The 20,479-nt window shown below is 37.1% G+C and overlaps 1 protein-coding gene across 3 annotated transcripts; it reads right to left on the reverse strand.

Moving 5' to 3' along the window:
- Positions 1-7,422: 7,422 nt before the first annotated feature.
- On the reverse strand, positions 7,423-10,754 carry LOC126605978 (growth-regulating factor 1-like). 3 transcript variants are annotated; one of them, XM_050273438.1, is made up of 4 exons: positions 10,051-10,754; positions 9,440-9,646; positions 8,800-9,157; positions 7,423-8,505 (listed from the first exon to the last, which is right to left on the reverse strand). In XM_050273438.1, exons 1-4 carry the CDS (start codon positions 10,463-10,465, stop codon positions 7,674-7,676), a joined length of 1,812 nt encoding a protein of 603 aa, XP_050129395.1. In that variant the 5' UTR covers positions 10,466-10,754; the 3' UTR covers positions 7,423-7,673. The 3 variants fall into 3 exon arrangements, with proteins under 3 accessions (XP_050129395.1, XP_050129394.1, XP_050129396.1); XM_050273437.1 differs by having other exon boundaries at positions 8,800-9,160; XM_050273439.1 differs by having other exon boundaries at positions 7,423-8,493; positions 8,800-9,160; positions 10,051-10,752.
- Between the last annotated feature and the right edge of the window lie 9,725 nt (positions 10,755-20,479).

Genomic DNA, 20,479 nt, shown 5'->3' on the forward strand with positions numbered 1-20,479 from the left:
GATTCAAACAAAACTCAAGCGTCATAATTACCTTGTTTGGCGTTCTCTGTTCGAACCGATCTTCCGCCACTACAAGCTCACCGGCATGGTTGATGGATCTGAACCGCCACCGCCTCAATTTTTTGCTGATCTTTCTGGAAATTTGTCCTCGCTTCCGAATCCAGCCTTCGAGATCTGGTACGAAAAGGATCAAAACATCCTCATTTGGATCAATTCCACTCTCTCTGAGGATTTGATTCCCTTTACTGTTGGTGTTCAATCCTCCCGTGAACTTTGGCAAAATCTTGAGAAGCGATTCGGTGGAGTCTCTCGTTCTCACATTCATCAGTTGCGATCGAATTTGCAATTGATGTCGAAAGGCACTTCCACAATATCTGAATATTTGCAACGCATCAAAGAAGTTTCTGATGCTCTCGCTGCTGCCGGTGCCCCAGTTGAGGAGTCAGATCTCTTTCACCTCATTCTTAATGGCTTGCCTGATGACTATGATTCCTTCGTGGATTCAATTCAATTTCGTCTTGCTGATACTACTGTTGATGATCTACATGGATTTCTTCTCAGCAAAGAGATGGCTCTTGCTCGTCGCAAGCAATCTCAAGGTTCCTCTGAACCGTATCAGGCATTCACCTCCATTCCAGCAGCTTCCAATGCTCCTCCCTTGCTTCCTACACCTCCACCACATCAGGCCTACAATGCTCAGTCTAATGGTTCTCAGAATTATTACCCTAGCAATAATCGCGGTAATTTTCAGCGGAACACTTCTTAACGGACCTACAACAACCGTAATCGTTCCAATCGGTTTAATAATTCCTCAACTAATCGTGGTGGAAATCGAGGTGAAAATCGAGGTGGAAATCATGGCTTCCGTTCTTTCACCTCTGCAGTCATTCCGTGTCAAATTTGTGAGGACACTGGACATCTTGCCATTGACTGTTCCCACCGCATGAATCCAAATTTTCAAGGCCGTGTTCCGCCAGCCAAACTTGCGATGTATGCATCTTCTAGTACTTCTTCTGCACCACCATGGCTACTGGATTTCGGCGCAAGCTCACATATGACCAATAATATTCATCATCTTCAGAATCCACAGCCCTATACTGGTCCAGATAAAGTCTACATTGGAGATGGCCAAGGTTTGCCAATTCTCCATACTGGTTCTACTTTACTTAAAACACCTTCTGCAGATTTTCAATTAAAGAATGGGTTACATGTTCCCCACTTGAAGCATGATCTTCTTTCTGCCAATATGTTCTTGCGTGATAATTGGTGTTCATTAACCCTCAATCCTTTTGACTTCCATGTCAAGGATCTTACTACGGGGAGGATGCTTTTTAGAGCTCCTGTCAGCAATGGTCTCTATCCATTTTATGCTTCTTCTTCAACTGCATCGAAGGTTCATGCTCATTCTGCAATAAGGACCTCTTCTCATGTGTGGCATCAACGTTTGGGTCATCCAACGTTCAAGACTTTTCGATCACTGTTATCAAAGTCTATACTGCCTGTTTCTAATAATGTTCAATAATTCTTCTGCTCCAATTGTGTTTTAGGCAAATGTGCCAAGTTACCATTTCAAGAATCTTTCTGTACTACTTCTAGGTCTCTTGAATTAGTTCATGCGGATGTTTGGGGGCCAGCTCCCGTATGTTCTGTTAGCGGTTATCGCTTTTATGTCATATTTGTAGATGATTTTACCAAATATACTTGGCTGTATCCTCTCAAACATAAATCGGAAGTGTTTCACATTTTTGTACAATTCCAAGCTCTTGTTGAGAATCTGTCTGGTTACAAAATTGGCACTTTAAGATCAGACTCAGGGGGTGAGTTTACAAGTTCTCACTTCAAGCATCATTTGTCTTTCCATGGCATTCAGCAACAATTCAGTTGTCCTTACACTCCTCAGCAAAACGGTTGTGCTGAAAGGAAGCACAGACATATTGTTGAGACTGCTCGAACCCTCCTTATTGCCTCACAAGTTCCTCACAAATTCTGGGTTGAAGGTTTTCTTACTGCCGTCTATCTTATCAATCGCCTACCTCCAGTCAACAAGTCTTCCCCTTGGGAACAATTTTTCAAGAAAGTTCCAGATTACAAGTCTCTTCGGGTCTTTGGATGTCAATGCTTTCCTTGGTTAAAACCATACACCAATTCCAAATTAGATCCCAAGAGCAAGATGTGTGTTTTCATTGGCTACAGCTTAGCTCACAAAGGGTATAGATGTCTCGATCCCTTCACTAATCGGGTTTATCTCTCTCGACATGTTCATTTTAATGAACATACATTTCCCTTTCATGATCCCCACCTTCTAAAGTCCTCCACTCCCCATACCCCAGAAACTTACTCACATTTTTCCCTTACCTTTCCCAATCTTTATTCTCCTAATTCTTTCACTTCCCGTGTTCCACCACCCATATCTTCCTCCCCTACTCAACCTGCGCCAGTTACTCAACCTGAGCAAGTTACTCAACCTGAGCCCGTTAATTCTCCTGCTCCTTGTCCTGCACCTCTGCAACCTCCCTCACCTCCCTCTTCTCCTCTACCAGCCTCTCATTCTCTACACCCTGCACCACATCCTGTACCTCCTATTTCCTCTGTTCACCCAATGCAAACCCGCTCTAAGTCAGGAATATACAAACCTAAGGCCCTTACTGCCACAATACATCCTCTGCCTTCTCATTGTGACAGTGAGTTTATACCTACTACATATCTCCAGGCTTCCAAACATTCACAGTGGAGGGCTGCTATGCAGGATGAATTCAATGCTTTACAAAGTACAGGCACTTGGCAGCTTATTCCTTCTACCTCCACTCATAATTTGGTTGGTTGTAAATGGGTTTTCCAGATTAAGAGGAAACCAGATGGCTCTGTGGATCGTTACAAGGCTAGACTCGTTGCAAAAGGTTACAATCAGCAAGAGGGCATTGATTATGGTGATACTTTTAGCCTGGTTGCTAAACCTGTGACTATACGCATCATTCTCACCCTCGCCGTCCAATCAAACTGGTTTTTACACCAGCTGGATGTAAGTAATGCTTTTCTACATGGTTCTTTGAAAGAGAATGTATATATGGCTCAACCACCTGGGTTCATTGATCAGGATCATCCTACTCATATCTGTCACTTGAAGAAATCCTTATATGGCTTAAAGCAAGCCCCTCGTGCTTGGTATGAAAAACTTCAATCTGCTCTTTTCTCCATGGGATTTCAAGCTTCACACTCTAATCATAGTCTGTTTGTGCTGCATAAACCTACCTTGGTTTTCGTTCTTGTGTATGTCGATGATATCATAGTGACCGGACCTTCTTCTAGTGTCTGCAACACCATCATTTCTTAGTTGAGCTCTAAATTTCCAATCAAAGATCTCGGCGATCTTCATTACTTTCTAGGTCTGGAAGTTCAGAAATCCACCTCAGGAGCCTTCATTCATCAATCCAAATACATATTGGATTTTCTCAAGCGTACCAAAATGGATGGGGCAAAGCCATGTGCCACTCCCCTTAGTTCTGTAAAGCTTGATCACACTGGTTCCTTGTTGTCGAATCCCGAGGACTATCGCTCTATTGTTGGCGCCCTTCAATATCTTACATGGACCCGGCCTGATTTATCCTTTGCGGTTAATCTGGTGTGTCAGTTCATGCACTTTCCCCCGGGAGCCTCACTTTCAAGCCGTGAAACGCATCCTCCGGTATCTAAAAGGGACACTTAGATTTGGCTTATGGTTTCCCAAAACCACATCTCCCCTACTTCTAAACGCCTACTCCGATGCTGACTGGGCAGGATGTTCGTGGGATAAACGTTCCACTGGTGGCTTTTGCATCTTTCTTGGTCCTTGTCTAGTTAGTTGGAGTGCAAAGAAACAGCACACAGTTGCCCGATCCTCTACCGAAGCTGAGTACCGCTCCCTTGCACATACCGCTGCTGAGATCACTTGGATCTGTCAACTCTTCTCTGATATTGGATTCAAATTGTCCTCCTTGCCACAAATTTGGTGTGACAATGTTTCTGCAATTGCCTTGGCTTCAAATCCGGTTTTTCATGCTCAAACAAAGCATGTTGAAATCGATTATCATTACATCCGTGAGCTTGTTTTGGCTAAGCTTCTTACTGTCAAATTTGTTTGCAGTGCGGATCAATTAGCGGATATTCACACCAAATCTCTGCCAAGACCACGTTTTCTTCATCTTCGATCCAAGCTTTCACTTCAACCTTCTCCGTTCAGCTTGAGGGGGTGTGAAGAGCAAGTTACCATTGTAAAACATTAGTGTTAGTCAAGTTAGTTAGTTGTTAGAATAGTTACAAATAGTTACCACTGTAACTATTCTCTTTACCTGTGTAAATCTAGTTTATATAAATACCTCAGTGTAACTAATTATAAAAGTAATGAAATCATTTCTCAATAGTTGTCACATCTTTGATTAGCCAACCATTAGCATCACGTCATTCACAACATGTAGCATCAACTAGCAATTGTAACAACATTCATTCTCTTCCACATTTTCTAAATGCTATAATCATTCTTCACCATCACTTTTTTATTTTCTTGTTGTTCGTCTCCCATTTGTAATGTTAGTAATATATATTTGCAAATTATTATTAGTTCTAAATTTAAAATTAGATTTTAGAGATTTCTTAGAGATTTCTTGCTCCCAAAGTAATACGGTTACGTATAGGCAAGATATTTTAGATCTTAGAGAGTTCATGATCTCTACTTTCAAGTTACACAATCACATTTAATGTTAAATACTAAATATAACACTCTCCTATGAGTGTGTAAATACTAAATACTCAAGTAGTAAGCACATTTGATCTTTAGACAAATGTAGAAGCAATTGATGATGAAGTCGTCTTGAATCCAATCACTAATGCCCTGACACATAAAAATTAAGTAGGAAACCCAATAACTAAGGCAATAACACAGAAGCAGCCTGATAGATACCTAATAGTTTTGGTGTGCGTTATTGTGATGATTGGCTTTTGTAAAATAAGAGATTGTTGGACTTGTGCACTAAACGTCAATTTTGTAATATTAGATCTAATGTTATATTGGATCTTTTGTAGTATTAACTAATTCAATTTTAGCATAATTTTGAGTGTGCGACCAGAGAAGACCTCTTAGAACACACGTCCACCTTTATTGTTGCATCCATACTAATAACACATTATGTGTTAGTTTTTACCTACATTACATTTCAGTGACAAAGGACGTGGTGTAATTGTTTTATGAAAGTTGTTATTGTGAGACAGAGCAACTTTCTAGTAAACTTTATGGTATGTAATAACTAAAATATAACAGTAAAAAATCTGGTATGTAATAACTAAAATATAACAGTAAAAAATCACCGGAACGCAGTAAATTTTGAGACAAAAGATTATTGAAACTCAGACTTTGATACAATTTTTAAACAGTGGCAAGAAGTTCCCGCTCTATAAAACAGAAGCATAACTTGTAGTATCGCCCGATTTTGGTTGCACTCAAGCCATTACAGAGAGGAATTTCATGGCAGTTGTTACTGATATACCAATTGGCAGGTCCAGCAGTCAAACAAACTAAGGTGCAATTTAACATTTTACATATGTGAAATGGTGAAAGGATCTGAAATTTTTAAAGGGGAAGATTAAAATAATCAAAACGAAATGTTGGAAAATATGTTGGCACCAAGAGGGGTCAATTTCAATTTTGACCCAATCATGTAGAAAGGAAGAGACGGAATTTTATTAGATATCACCTAAACCGTTATAGGCTTATACAACCGACACTATTTAATGAGAAAAGACTTTGTTGTTGTTATTATATTTGCAAATGGCTCATAATGTATTGGATTCAACTTCATTCATCTAATCTTTTGGGACTGGTTTGTTAGATAGAATTGATTTCGATAAGACTATTACTAAATTCAAGACATTTTGAAGAAAAAATGGATGACAATTCTCATATTTTGTCCAAGTTAAAGGTTACTTATGAAGAAAGATATATTTCCTAATCCTCACAATTCACAAAAATGGATAGATTTAAATGGACAACTTTTCTTCGTAAGTAACCTTCAACTTGAACAAAATAAGAAAGTTGTCATCCATTTGTTCTTTCAAAATTTCTCACTCGAAGATCGGAATGGAAGAAGCAAGTTGTATTAATGAATAGGCATACCCAAGTCAATTCATCTAATCTCGTGGTACATTTCTAACAAATTACTCACAAATTTCTCGTCCAAACATATGACTGATTTGGGATTGTGGTGATTTTAAAAAAAAAATAGCTTTTTAAAAAAATCCGGAACATCAAATGTGTTTAGTAAAACAAACAAAAAAAGTGCTTTTTTAAAAAACTAGTTGTCATTGACAGTATAGAAAAGCAAAAGTAGGGTTTACCATGCTTCTAAAAAAGTGTTTTGTTTTTACCAAAACATAATAATCAATGCCCATTTAATGAAATTTTCAAATGACAAGTATACCCTCACATATTTTACAAAATTACAATTTTTGCCCCTACATTATTGTCTTTGTTAATTATTATATCATATAAATGCTATATCATTTTTAGTCATTTAACATATTCACAGTAGCAATTTATATAAAATTTTACCAAATGCTCATAAAACTTTTTTTTTTGTTAAAAGCAAATTTACAAAAAAAAACAAAATTTACTAAACATTCAACAACTTATTTTACAACTGTTTAGTTCTCACAACACATCAGAAACAATATTTTTAAAAGCACAGCAATATCAAGACAAGGGGTGGTCCTCTATTTGCTTGCCCCGGTCCCATCACAACATTATTTGGATGAAAATCCCTGACCGCATCCGGCCTTTTAAGGCTAGCCTCCATAACAAGTCGGACTAGGCTAGAGCCAAACATGTGCTAATAAGGGTCAGACTCAGCGGTGGTAGGTCGCCACCACACTCTATAATCCCGGGCCCACAGCCAAGTAACCAAACAGAGTTGTTGCATGTTGGGTGACAGCCCACAAGAGTGCCTCTTGTCTCAAAGCCAGGGAACTCCTAGAACTTATTTTCTATTTTCTGATTTGAATATCATTCACTGCAACTGCAAAATCAACCAAACCAGGAGGCTGAAAGGGCAATGCCACCAGAAAGGAGGGCCCTATACTTATAGGGTACCCCTTCAATGATCTATCAACAAATGTGTTTTGGAAGGTATCTCTATATTATCATGATGGAAGGTTCACAACCATCATTGACTTGCCCTTGTCCCCACTGCTTTTGCGGTCTCTGGACAGACAGATCCTCCTCACTAGAATTGTACTACTCCACAATCCTGCAAAAGATATACCCTCCCCTACCTCAACCAATAATGCAAATATTAACCGGTTTCAAATCATTGGTCTATTGCATCATCACGCATGTAGTTGAAGTAGTTAAGAATATTTACCGAGGTCTCTTGGAACCCAGAAAGCACCAAGATAAGGTGAGATATTAACAAAGCATCAATTACTTTAGAATTCATAAAGGGTGAAACTATAGATACCAACAAATCCACACTAGCCAAACTGGCTAATACCTATGCATATTCAGATCACCATGTCTCTAGTTTGTAACCCACGAATAAAAAAACAATTAAAAGGAGGATAAGGAACAAGAAAAAGAGAGAAACTGAAAAGATCACAAATGGTTGCTGCAAGTTCATGTCTTGTCTCCTCTGTTTGTAGCTTTGACAATTTTACAGGGATGGAACTGGGGAGCTTGCGAAGGTCGAACCTAGCACGTCATCATATATGCTTGCCCCATCAAGGCTACTCTTCTTGATCTCACCTCCTCTTGGGCTGCTCCCTGAGCTGCTGTTTGAAAGCGAACAGAAAGTTGACTTCTGCAAGACACCAGTTGGGGAAGATCCCAACTGAGAGTTGCCATCCCACCCTTCATTTAAGAGGTTAAGCGGCGATGTTGAGTTATTGCAGATCTTGCCACTGCTGGTGGTGTTGGTTATGACCTCTCCTAAAGGACCCCCCATTGAATTTCCCCAGGGGATAGGTATCCAATTAGTTTGTTTCTGGATTGATTCGCTAAGGTCATTGCTCATTCCCAAATTCATTTGGGCAGGCACAAACTCCCGGGATAGCCTCAGCGGTGAGAGCGCAAGTTTCTCGTGCGTTGGGGAGGAAGAGGATGATGAGAACTCAGAGGATGCCATTGGGATCGACATTGATAGCTGCGTCCAGTCAGATTTTATTTCTTCAGGCCAAGTAGAGACTGAGTGACTGGACTGGTCCTTAGGCCAATCATCCATGAACTGGCGAAGCGGATGTTGGTCTTGAGTTTCTTGATCACTGAAGTCTAGGAAAGAACCACCAAAATCTTTAGAGATGTAAGAGTTCCTATGTGAAGGGTTGAGAAGTGAATAAGTAGAAACAATTCCAAACTCTGATTGGGAGGATTCTTCCACTAGGAATTCTTGTTTTCCAAGTTTAGATGTCGAATTGTTGGATTTCGGCTTAAGGGTAGGAGCAGACATCACGGAAAGTCCTCGTGGATCTTGCATCCTGCAAAACACACTATCTAATTGATTAGAAAATGCCCAACACAGTGCATAAAGTAAAGTAGAAGAGTGAAACAGAAACACCAGTAAGAAATATGCACAGCCATTATAGTTACATTACAATTTCAACGATAAAGGTCCTAATTCGAGTAACCAAATTAGTAGGACTAGTCACTGTCACCAAAGTAAAGATGGAATAATGGGGTCTCCAAATAAAGTAAAGGAAAAAGGTTGTTTTAAATCGAAATCTTATAATAAAGCTAGAAGGCCTAATCAGAACTAAAACAGATAAGAAGCTCTAATTTTTCACCTGTTGACAAAGGCATCTGCAGAAGAAGGATTGGCAGCAACAGCAGTCTGCAATCTTTTGAACTGCTGTGGCGCGGTTGTGATGCTGTTGGATGCGCCATTGCTTGCCATCACGGATGTTGACATTGACGAATTCATAGGCACCCTCTTTGAATTACTGGTCCCAGAGACGGCCTGGCCAGGCTGGCCTTCCACAGGCTTTCTTGAACGATGGCGGCCCCTGTTAATATGCCTTTCACAATACTTCTGATCTGCAACAGCATCTCTCGAGCAACGCCATTTCTTCCCATCGGTTCGGCGACACCTCCCAGGTTCGGGATCGTTGTTGCCAGAGAAGCCCAGATGGTAAGCGCCCCACGCTACTATATCAATATCAAAATCACAACATATAGAGGCATTGGAAAATAGACAAATCAGACAAAAGGGAAAACAAGAAGAACACGATTTCTGAATCAAACCTAGCATTTACATACTCATTGCAAGCACTATCCGGGACCGAACTTTCGAACAACATACATAAAAATTGGAAATTTCATTCTTTGAACAAATAGTAGTTTAAGTTTAAAGCTTAAAAATTAAATTTCAATACAGATGCATTCGACGAATCGAGAAATTGTTGAGCAGCGATAGAAGGAGCTTACTTGAGGTGGGATTAGAAGGACCAGACAAGCCATAAGGGTAGAGGGGTTTCTTGAGAGGTATGAGCAGATTGGAAGGGACAGGCACATTTGAAGTCATGTACTTGTAGATCAAGGCCTGGTGCTCCAGCTCAATCCACTGAGAAGGAGTGAAGGGTCCTCTAGCCCCAGTCAAAGGCCCATGCATGCTCAGATTCAAGCTTCCATAACCTGAAACAAAAAAAATCATTTGCATCAACTATTTGTACGATTTACTATATTTACATTTAAACCGCGAAAAAAACTATAAAAAAAAATTAAATTAAAAATCATGCCAAACAAGTCTCGTCTGCTAGTCCTATTTTCTTTTCCCATTTGGTTTCTATCAATCTTTGAGCTGTTTCTATGAAAAGACCTGAGAACTAAAATTTCTACAAAATGCCTTGTGAAAAGACTCACCGGGCAACAATTATAGCAAAAACCCATCTATCAATTGCACAAAAATGTCCCTGAAATGAAATCTCTGCCCTCACTTTCACATCCCAAACCCCATCTCATAAAATCCCTGTCCAACATTGACCACCAACACACCACCCCAAAAAAATCAAAAAATAATGAACTAAATAAATAAATACCTGGTGAGCCTGCATTCCTTGGGTAAGGAGAGAGAATGGGAGTGGGATTCCTCTGGTAGTAGGCAAAGTCTCCATCTTTGCTGAGAAAACTGACTTCTGATTTGTTGTTAGAAAAGCTCAGCATTTGCTCCTGCCTGTGAGTCTCAGCTGGAGGAGGAAGCAGCTGAGAATTAGATCTCAGCAGAGGTGTCCCCTGGTACTGCAAGGGCATTGTCCTGGAAGCATTCAAATCTTCGTTTTTCGGCATTTTTGAGGTCCTCCAGTCGTCGTCCACCGGCCAAGATCTTTGCTGCTTGGCGGAGGCGGAGCCAGATCCGTCACCAACTTTTCCCGCTGCCTCTCCTCCTCCGGCTTCGGGACCCACCAAACCCTCCAAACCCATCAGCCCAAAATCCATTCCGGACACCTCGGCCATTCTGCGGGCGTTGAGTTCATGAGCAGGAAGAGGAGGAAGAACAAGGTTCAGAGAGTTGGATGACAGAGAAGGAGAGGCGCATCTTGAGTTGGGTTTCTTCTACTGTTTAAGTAGAGAGAGAAAGAGCTGGTTTTTTAAAAGGAGTGGTCTTTTTTTTTTCTTTGACAAGTAAAAAACAAATAATTGGAGAGAGAGAGGGAGAGAGAGATGAGAGAGACGAAACAGGGTTTTCCCACAATTACAAACAAAGCTAAGCTAGTAGCAGTACCAAACACCCTCCCTACCACTTCTGAGACATGCTCGCACAAGTTTATCCATCACTATTTAAAGGGGAAAATGTTGGCAATTTTTTTCAACTATTTTTTGACATGGAGATGAAATCAGATATTTGCTATGCATGTTGCGTTGGAGCATGGTATGCACCGGAGTTTTAATTCGCTAGATTTTTTGGACTCTCTGACCAAATTTTAATAAATAAATAAAAGATCTTAATGTTACTCTTTAATGCATGTTATACAATAAAGCATAATAGATTTTTTTTTTTTTTTTTTATCTCGGTGTTAAGGTACTGAATTTTGTATTTACTGTCAAATTGAAAGCGGATACACATAATTAATTTACTAAAATCTTTCTAATCCTCGTTCTAGAATGAACTAGGTACATATGAACTTGAGTTAATTAGGGTTTGACTGCCAACTACATTTTAATTAGGATATGGTTTCTGTCTTAAAACCAGGTAGGACTATCTAATATCCTTAATTTTCCATTAATAAAAAATCTGAAATTTAAAATCCTCCATTTGTTTCTTTTCCTTCTTGAAAAAAAATTGAAATAGCAACTACGTACTCTTTTAGTCTTTTGTTAGTTTGACATTAAAATTACCTACTGAGATATCTGCACTGGTACTAGCTAAAAATAAAGTCCTCAAGAAAATTGATGGAGTGGAATGTATAAATAATGGGAGATATGTGTGTGTGTGTGTGGTGGGGGGATCGGATCCGTGACACTATTTTTTTACACATATTTTTATGGGACTTATTCTATAATATATTTCAACTATCCATACCGTTTATATTTTAGAACATTATTCATAGATCATCCTTGCAAAAATTAGACAAATCCAAAACCATTAAGAAATTCATTTCCAGTTGAGAAAATGGGCAAATACGGTTCTACAAAGATTGATAAGCACAAATTGTACTACTTATTTTATCCCTAAAAACAACATTTTGTAGTGATATCTTTGCTTTTAGTTGAGGTCATGACATGTTTATATATTTTTTTATAACTAGATTAATATGACAGAGAATCTATTATATATAAAGAGAGAAGAAAAGGTGAATAGTGTTTTGGTGTCACCAAGCTTCAACAAAAATAATTGGACAAAAATACCCCCAAAACAAACAACTTCAAAGGCAATCCAAAATAATGCTTCAAATAATGTAGGGGCATTTTTGTCATTTTAGTAGTTTTTTTTTTAATAATAAAATATTTTGTGGTTTTTTTTATTAATACCTCACAATAGGCTAACAATAATTTGATTCAATTTATCTATTTCTAAACACGTTCAAAACATTTTAATAGACTTGTAATACCAGTTATAAAAAAGATCCTTAATAATGTGATTAAATTAGTTGTCAAATGATTGTTTTTTTTTTTTGTAACAAACGATATTATCTATACTAAGGGTGACGGAGGTGAGTTTAGCTTCACAATAGGCTAGCAACAATGTGATTCAATCAGTTTTTTATTAAATATTATTTTCTCTATTTTAAACACGTTCAAAACATAATTGGACAAAAATGCCCCCAAAACAAAAAACTTCAAAGGCATCCCAAAATAATGCATCAAATAAGGTAGGGGCATTTTCGTCATTTTAATAGTTTTTTTTTTAATAATTAAATTATTTTGTGGTTTTTTTTTTTTGTTTTTTTTATTAGTACCTCACAATAGGCTAGCAATAATTTGATTTAATTTATCTATTTCTAAACACGTTCAAAACATCTTAAAAGACGTGTAATGCCTATTATAAAAAAAAATCCTTCACATGCGGATAATAATGTTATTAAATTAGTTGTCAAATTATTGTTTTTTTATTTTTTGTAACAAACGATATTATCTATACTAAGGGGAACTGAGGTGGGTTTAGCCTCACAATGGGCTAGCAACAATGTGATTCAATCAGTTGTTTATTAAATATTATTTTCCCTATTTTAAACACATTCAAAACATCTTAAGAGGCGTATAATGCCGGTTATAAAAAAAAAGTCTTTCGCACGTAGATAATAATGTGATTAAATTAGTTGTTAAATAATTTTTTTAACAATGATATTATCTACACTAAGGAGGAGTAAGTGGGCTGTCACATCCCATCCCGAAATAATTTATCGATGACATGAATTGACTATTTTACCCTTGGATGTGAGCGTTGTGGTGTGTTATGTATGTAAATGGGGGTCCAAACTTGTGTTTTTCCCTAATTTTTGTTACAAATTGGAAATGAGTTTTTGTGGTTTTAGTTGGTGACCCACGTGGACCACACACACACACGCAAACCCTTCATCTCTCTTCTCTCTCGTGCTCTCTCCCTCGGACTCACTCTCTCTCCTTCCCTCATGTACGGACGAACACCAAACTCACACTTCAAGCATAGATCGACGTCAAGAAGGTAAGATTCGAACTCCTTACATGTCCCTGAGTTCATATATGCCATTTTTAGGACTTGAGACCTTGAAAAACCAAAGAAACCATAACCTCCAATTTGAGGTACTATTCATGCAAACATAAAATCTCATGATTTTGGGGATTTCAAACTTATAGGTAGCTTAAGGAGGTCCTGACGAGGCTAGGAGTGGTTCGTTTGAAGATTTTGGACGTCAGAGTAGCAAGAACGATGAGTTTTAAGTCTGGCCGAATTATCGAGGCTTTTTTTACGGGTTTTTGGCAATTTCGGGGCTCAACTCAGGTATGGTTTAGTTCGTCTTGGTGAGATCTTTAAAATGGTTCAAGTTTCATAAAGTTTGGCATTAAAATGAAAGAGATATAAGGTTTTGAAAATTAACCCAGAAATCGACGAAGTCACCGGCGTCCGGTGACTCATCGGAGAAGATGAAGGTATATTCCGTCAAAACTGATGGAATATGCTAACAGCGTTGGATGACGCCATTAATAATTAACAGTATATGCTACGTTTTTAACGGAATATTCCCTCACGCTGTTAGGGTTACCGTCAATGTGCCTAGCACATGCCTGCGCGTGGGCAGCGCGTGGGTGGTCGGAAATTTTTTCTAAAAATATGGGGATGTTCGTGGAGTTGTGTAGATCACGTTGGTATATTCAAACACCCCATTTGAGCAATCTTTGAGAAGTTATTAGCTAGTTTTGTCTATGTGCTTTAAATTAACGTTTTTATAGTTGTTTCACATATAGGGGAGACTTATCCCAAGGAAGAGCGCATTCAAGGGCGACTCGAGGGCTACGACCCTTCGACATACCAGCGAGTGGGCTTTTGGTTTTCCCAGAAAATGCATTTAAATGAAAATATGCCTTGAATGCCATGCATATAAATTTATATTTCGTGTATGAATTAGTATATAATGCATATATATAATTATGGTACTGTGGACACTCAGGTAAGCCCAGGTGAGTTATGAAATATAAATTTGAATAACGGTTGTGATTAATTGAGAAACTTAGAGCTCATAAAGCTGCACCTAGGGTGATTGTGATTTAGCCAGAGATATGTCACATACCTGTTTATAATGTCACCTCCCGTACCATATGCTCACATTGGATCCAAATTAGGTGCACAGTCTTGTCGTACAGACCTTTACTAGGGTTTTGACTTGTAGGTGACTAGCGATTTATCGCCCAACTATTATGAGAGAGTAGTATTGAGCATAATTATATTACACCCAATATTGTCGTACAGACCTTTTCATTTGGTTCCTACTCGTGTGCAGTATAGTGCCATATAGGTCATTGTAGTGACCCTGGCTAGATCAACTATTGAGCTATGAATTCAGCTGTATAGACTTCCACAGGGGTTCCGGCTAATATGTTATTTTCCATGAATGTATTCTCACTTGAATTACTTACTCTGTTATATCTTGGTATGGCATACTATGATTATGAATATGTGAAGCATGATTTGAATTGATATATTTATTTATATATTTATGCATATGCTTATATTCTATTTCTAGGAAAATATACATGTTTTACGGCGAGGGGTTAGAACTTTTGAGAAATGAAATGGTTTGTAGAACATTTGTTTTTGCCCACTCACGTTTTCTGTTTTGCGCCCCTCCAGGTTTTAGGTAAGCTTGTTGTTGGTGGCCTTGAGGATTTCGGCGGTTCTGACATAATAAATAATTGTAGGACATCTTATGGTACTGTATAATTAGTATTTGTCATACTGGACTACACTTAGACTTTCTATGCTCTGATTAGGAGTATTTACTTTTGTATCTCACTCCTAACACTTCCCGTTTATTAGTGCACTTTATTAACTTTCGGTTTTATTTATTTGTATATTCTTATCCTTATTGCTTCCGCACTGTGCACATGGCTATGTCACCCTCACGTGATGGCCAGCATGCCTTGATCTCGGTCGGGGTGTGTCATGGGCTTAGCCTCACAATGGGCTAGCAATAATGTAATTCAATCAATTGTTTATTAAATATTATTTTCTTTATTCTTAATGTAAATGTTATAGAGACAGATTTTATTATATGAATTTAACTGCTTCAATTGGTTTATAAGGGGTTTCTTCTAGCATGAACTAAGATTATTTATTTACTTCAAATGTTTGACTTTTCTTTTGTCAATTTACACATATATATACATTTAAAACGTGTAAGTCATGCATAGCACATCGTGATTCAAAAAATGTCTTATGCACGCGCGTGAGCGCATCCATGGAGGCTAGTTATATTATAAGTCATTGGTTTCCATGGCTAGTCAAATAAGTCTGGGAATTGTTTCAAATATCATTGACCTATATTTGTGTATGTCATTGGGATTCAATAGTTTACATTGGTATTATTTAACTTTTGTGAAGGGTGAAGGAAAAGGCACGTGACCACTTCAACAACAAGGTTGCATTTATCTTTTCATTTGCATGAAAAAGAGAGAAGAAAGCTCTACTTTCTCTTTTGATATACATACCAACCGACAACTCGATTTAGGAATGAGAATGATTCAGAAAGATGGGCACCCAAATTTCCATTTCAAATTTCAGTTTGTGGGTTCTTAGCAGGAGCATAGGTTCTGGATATTGGTCCATAACTTACTGGTGTCAACTGATTTGGGGATTTAGCCACTTTTAGATTTATTGGAAGTCGAGTTGGGAGATTAAAATTTTTTTAGTTACTAAGCAACTAGAGAGTCGAAGAAACTGATTAGGAGGCTATGACTGCAGTGAGTAAACCCATGTGGTACAAGGCAATAACTTGGCTTTAAACCTTTGTCGGTTACGAGAAAAAAAGCTACGGCGAGAAGAGGGAAGACAAAGAAGAAAAACAGAAACGACTGATTATTAATCTAGTCAATTGGGGCTAATCATAAATGAAGAAGAACAAGTGAAAACAAAAAGATTAAAAAAAAAAGGAGGATTATCGTTGAAGAAGGCATTATCAGAGCAAGGAGAAGAATGTAGCAGCAGAGCAAGGGGATTTTCAGGCTTTTTCTGAACTTATTTTTCTTTTAATTTTTTATGAATTCAATAATATTTCTGGTTATGTTTCGGAACTAATTTCTTTTAGCTAGGGCTCCGATGTAGCCATGACTATGAATGCTTAAATTCTGAATTGAATTATTTTCAAATTTTCAATTTTCATTGAGTATCATTTGCTGTGCTTATATGCTTGGCTTTAGTCTTGGTGATTAGCTACCATCTTAACTTTTTCTTAGTAAATTTGATGCAAGTTGTGCAGATGCCATGTTTTCAACTTGAGTGATAGCTTCTTGCAAATAGATACCATAAATTACCTAGTAGTAGATGCCATACTCTAGGATTTGTGTAGTCTTTATATAAATTTCTACTGATCGTAATGAGTTTCATTTGTTAAACTAATCTAGATGCAATGGATGGTTGCATAGTGGAATATATGTAATAGTCTAGATGCCATAGATATTACATGAATTAGGGAAATTTGATTATCAATGAGATTGATTAATTGTTAATAATTCGTTGCAGGAAATAAGTATGATTGGTTATGGTGAGTCGGACGCTCTAGTGTTTTACTTGATTGAATTACAACTTGTTTTCTTGGTTGCCACTTTTTGTATTGTGATCACACGTTCTTGTTTTCATTTGTTTTGTTTTACTTTAGTATCAACTCTCAAAACCATCATTATTTATTAATCTTTGTTAAATTTCACTACGTTGCAATTGGATTTAAGTTAGTTGTTTAAAATTAGATTAATTTTTGTGGGACGATATTAAGTGCTTGCTTTCTATATTATCGAATGATTCGTATGTTTGCGAGCATAAAATTTGGAACTAAGTTGGACTAATTACGATTAGTTTAAATTTCGCAACAAAGATACCATAAATCCTTAATCCAACAGACATATAATTTTAGATTTAGGTAATTTTTGGTAGACATGACCCTTGAAGTAAGACCTAAGAGCGATACAGTTCGAATTCTTAAAATACATTATAGAGTGTGTCTCACAAAACATATGTAAAAAATTATATAAAAAAATTATGTTGCGAATCCATACGCGAATCCACACTAGTAGTTCATGTTTGCAATAAAAGTTAATTGCAGTAGCAGGTGAATCGTAAGATTGAGGACTTCTATGTGTTTCTTTCATCAAGATCCTTCAGAAATGTATGCGTGCATAGTAAATGTTTTGTAATGAGATTTCATTTACATTGTTGGATTTGACTGATGTTCGAACACAATATGTCCTGGGATCGAAACTGGCAGACAGAGTAGACAGTATTATTGGTACATTGAAAAATCTCTTCATTGCTTGAGGTAGATGAGACTTTGCCTTGATTCAGAGAACCTTATCTGGCACCCCTGTTAGTTTCTTAATTAATTGGCCTCATGTGAATTTTATCGTCAAATTAATGCTGTCAAGGCGTTACTAAACATTGTTCAAAACCTATGTATGTCTTTTTTTTTTTTTTAACAAACGATATTATTTACATTAAAAGGGAGGGGAGTGAGCTAAACTTCACAATGGGCTAGCAATAATATGGTTTATATTCGCATTTGGCGAGAATCGAACATAAGATCTCTCACTTACAAATGAAGAAAAATACCACTAAACCGTAGTACTAAGTGACCCATATATGACAGTTTTAAACAGCTTGTTATACTATAAAAACATATCTCTATAATCAAACAATTAGATCAAAATTATGAATGTACATGATTAATTGACTGGCCGCCTCACGTGAAATTGAGGTGGTCAATGTGTTACCTTAGACAACATGTTATACCATGCATAGGCAGATTTCACACAAATCTAAAGGATTAATTTGTGAGTTAAAAAGTAAAAAGGAAAAGTGCAAAGCATTTTGTAGTCTCGTGTGGGATACATTTATGCAAATTAAATGAGGATTTTTAAAACGTATTCGTTTATCGTACATTGTATAGTTAATTTTAATCAGGTATTGTTCATATTTAATTTTAAATAAAAGTATTTAAAATCATTTGTGACCACACAATATACGATAAACGGACACAATTTAAGAATCTTTAGAATTCTGACAAAGAGCATCCGGATCCTCATTCATGCAAATTGGACACGATTGATGTGCAAAAGATCTGCTCAAAATTGATATCCCAAGTCCAAACAAAATCGGTGAGGGCATTGATGTCACTTCATAAATTTATCAGGGCTCTGTCGTTTTCCGTAACAGCATCAGTTAGGGGTATTCTTGTCTTTTACCCTAAAATAGTCCGCTAGGGGTTTCTTCTTTGAGTTTTATCTGTCAGGACTGTTTCATATGGTTGCATGTTAAAAAAAGGGAGCCAATCGAGAGAAACCTCCTAACCAAGTACTGTGGATCGTTGGATTTTTATCCAACGATTACAAATAGGGAGTCATTTTAAAATTATAATAATTATAACGTTGGATTTTTATTCAACAGCCTACAATGCTTGGTCAGGAGAATACTCTCCATTGGCTCAGAAGAGGATTCAAATAAAAAAAAATGAATTTTAATGAAAAGTTTCCGGTACTGTTTATTTTAATAAAAAATCATATTTTTATACTAAAAAGTCAATTCTGTTACTATTCATTTTACCATTTATTTTGTTATTTTAGTTAAAACACAAAGCTTTCAAACTCATTAGTTTTCCTATAAAAAAAAATTTGGCACGTGACCCTCAACACACTCTAAACTTAGACCACCCAGATGCACTCTTCACTAACCTCCTTTTCGCTACCTTCTCTTTTATGAATCAGTAGGATTTCGAGTTTGTTACATATGCCTCCAAATCATTCAGCGATTATCCACGCATGGCGTCTAAACATCTTGTTATTAGTAGATACTAATCACAATCGTTGTGCATAAACAACTTTGAATCTTTGATTATATTATTTTAACAATCAGTATATATATCACAACGATTACGAGGTTTTGCACTCCAATCCATCTCATTTTCTTGAAGAAATACTAATCATGCATAATCATCTAAAGTGCGTTTGAACAACTTTGAATAGCTAATTAAACGGATTGCTAATTAACAACTAACGAATGGTGGTGATTCCGCTTTTGAACCTATACCTAAGAATAACATGACTAAAAGAGCTAACCCCACGAGTGAACAAATAATTTTGATCTTATCCAAAATAACTAGCATCCAAATTCCAGTTCGATCCATTTCAAGTTTAGATGCAATGTGGAGGATGATTCTATTTGAATTTCTGGAAAGCCAAGAGTGCGTTGTGCATCCCCATCTAATTAAAAGACAAAATGTCGCAAGTAAACTGAAGCAATCGCATGTCCTGTGGTTTCGACATGTAGCCATATTTTAACGTTAGGATCATCACCACAGACAAATCTTCTTAACTGCATCCCAAAACCAAAAGCTAGTTGCTCTATTTTCATGGACAGCTGGTGTCCATACAACTAATTACCAAAATTGTTGTTTACGGATTTGGATCCTCTCCTCAGCCTAAGGAGAGGATCCTCCTGATCAAGACACGTAAACCGTTGAATCTTCATCTAACGGCTATAATTACTATAACTTTAAAGGAACCCTTTTGTTTGTAGCTGTTGGATCGGCCCACGTGTCTTGGTCAAGATGATCCTCTCCTTGGGCTCAGGAGAATATCCAAATCCGTTGTTTACTACCTTAATCCAAATCCGTTGAATTTAATACTTCTCACTTATATATAAAACTAGCATCACGTTTTATAACTATTAACTTAACCCCTAGCCAGAGATAAAATTTCATAACCTAAATAACTCAGGATAGATCTCTGTGATCCGTAGTGGATTCTAGGGGAAGGGCAAACCTAACCTTGCAGTAGGAAGGAGGTCTTTGCTGGGACGGTTTCAAATAGGACTGAACGGAGGATAAATTCAGTGATCCGATATTTTTGGGGATTCATCACACCTTAAACCCTAAAACCAACTCCAATGAGTGGGGTTAAAGCCTAAAATTTAGGTTCTAACCTAAAAACAACTTTTCTCCTCCAATAGTTTTGGTTAAAATTTTAGTTCGAGATTATTAAAAAATGAACTTAGTCTAAATTTTTTTGGTAACTTTTTAAAAATAAAATTTATATTGATTATCCTAATTTATTTTTTTGAACATTTTAACTCAAAAATATTTAGATTCTAATAAATAATCATTTAGTTGTTGGATTTAATTTTGGACCGTCACATCTTTTATTTTATCTTTAGATTTGTTCATATTCTATCTCAACCGTTGGATTTATTGTATTTATAAATTAGATTATAAAAAAAAAATTGAATTTAGACTGTTAGATCAACCAACGGTCCAATTATGTGGGTCGTCAGATGAAAGTAGTCGTTCGGGG

Source organism: Malus sylvestris, chromosome 15, assembly GCF_916048215.2.
Source record: "Malus sylvestris chromosome 15, drMalSylv7.2, whole genome shotgun sequence".
Lineage (NCBI taxonomy): Eukaryota > Viridiplantae > Streptophyta > Magnoliopsida > Rosales > Rosaceae > Malus > Malus sylvestris.

Excerpts from the sequence above, each read along its gene's own strand:
- LOC126605978 (XM_050273437.1), bottom strand. The coding sequence starts at position 10,465 with ATGGCCGAGGTGTCCGGAATGGATTTTGGGCTGATGGGTTTGGAGGGT. Across the intron at positions 9,647-10,050 it reads AAGGAATGCAGGCTCACCAG|GTTATGGAAGCTTGAATCTG; the intron begins GTATTTATTTAT and ends TTTTTGTTTCAG. Across the intron at positions 8,506-8,799 it reads GCAGATGCCTTTGTCAACAG|TGTGTTTTGCAGGATGCAAG; the intron begins GTGAAAAATTAG and ends TCAATTAGATAG.